This window comes from Sphaeroforma arctica, assembly GCF_001186125.1.
Source record: "Sphaeroforma arctica JP610 unplaced genomic scaffold supercont1.319, whole genome shotgun sequence".
In the NCBI taxonomy this organism is placed as follows: Eukaryota; class Ichthyosporea; order Ichthyophonida; genus Sphaeroforma; species Sphaeroforma arctica.
In genome coordinates this window covers 8559-9900 of record NW_014040239.1, presented here as the reverse complement: position 1 = coordinate 9900, position 1342 = coordinate 8559, and the positions used below count along the sequence as shown (strand labels likewise).

At 38.7% G+C, this 1342-nt stretch overlaps 1 protein-coding gene across 1 annotated transcript in view; it reads right to left on the bottom strand.

Annotated features, from left to right (window-relative positions):
- SARC_05154 (hypothetical protein) overlaps positions 1-514 on the bottom strand; it is a gene marked incomplete at both ends in the record, with an annotated part of 6118 nt that extends 5604 nt beyond the window's left edge. The window contains one exon of the mRNA XM_014300985.1: positions 93-514. Within this exon, the coding sequence (XP_014156460.1) occupies positions 93-514 (422 nt within the window). The remainder of the gene's footprint in view (positions 1-92) is intronic.
- Positions 515-1342: the final 828 nt, after the last annotated feature.

The following is a 1342-nucleotide window of genomic DNA, read 5'->3' as shown; positions in this document are numbered from 1 at the left end:
ATATATAGATATTTCTACCTGTACATATATACAGAATATACAATAAGAATGTAGCAACGAACGCATCCAATGACAAGAATACACAATCGTACCTCTTCGCGTCTCTCTGCTGCACGGCGGTGTTTTGTGCAAAGTGTTGATCGACATGTCGACTCATATGACACTCTGCCAGCCAAGCGCCACACCCCACAGGACACAGTAATGTGGACGCAATGTCATCGATCGAACTAATCGAATTACTCGCATTAGTCAAATTTGTCGCGTTATTAGAATTAGTAGGGTGGTCGTCCTCCTTCGCATCCGTATCTTGCACGGTGACCGTACTGTCGGGTTGATTATATTGTGGGTCGAGCAAGACACTTTTGATTGCGGTGTTTGTCTTGGCAACCTCCTTATCTGCTATTTTGCAAAATTCGCCAGAATTGGGTAGTATATTTGGTTCCCCCTCCAGGGTTATATTGTTATCGTCGCCATCGCATGTCTCGTTGTCAATAATGATACACTCGACTTCCATCGTTGTACATGGGAGAGAGACTTTGAATACACACGTTATATATGTATATATATAACGAGTTCCTAGAAACCAAATGTTATCCTGGAAACTATTCACAGGTAGATGGAGTGAGATCTGAAGTGGTAGCTAGGCTCCACAATGCACGCGTTGCTACTGAATGCTCATGAGAAAACTGTTGAAGTACATACCCCATGACTCAAGTCAATCGTCAGTAAGTAAGCAAGTAAGTCACTAACTAAGTATACGTAAGTAAGTAAGTAGGCATTTAAATAGTAAACATATAACATTTATAAAGATTCCAGACATCAGGTGGCAGGAGGTTACACACTACACAGGCAGCGTGTTAATTCTAACCACCGTTTTTGATTGATCGTTTTTGCATTTTTTTTGAAGTTGAACGTTATGCAATATTATGTAGAACTTTCGTGTAGATTTAGTTTCATATACACTGGGGGGGGTGGGTTGAGTATGGATTTACGTTAAAACGTATACGATTCAATCATTTATGTATGTTCTGCATGATGATAAAATGAATTATTGCGATGCGATTGGTAGACTGGTGCCGCCAAAATAGTGATGACACGAATAAAGTGATCTCCTGTTTTCTATTGTCAACCGATTTCCTACTACAAAAGGGAAGTATTAAGTATGTTCTTTCGAGAAGTCATGTAATAAACCGTGAAATAGAATTTCAAAGGGACGTGTGGTTATTGTATACCAAATGACTTGGTGAGGTTCACACCCTCCGTATTTGACATAGTCAATGAGCATATTGTAGAATATATATACATATATATATATATATATATGTATACATACATACATATA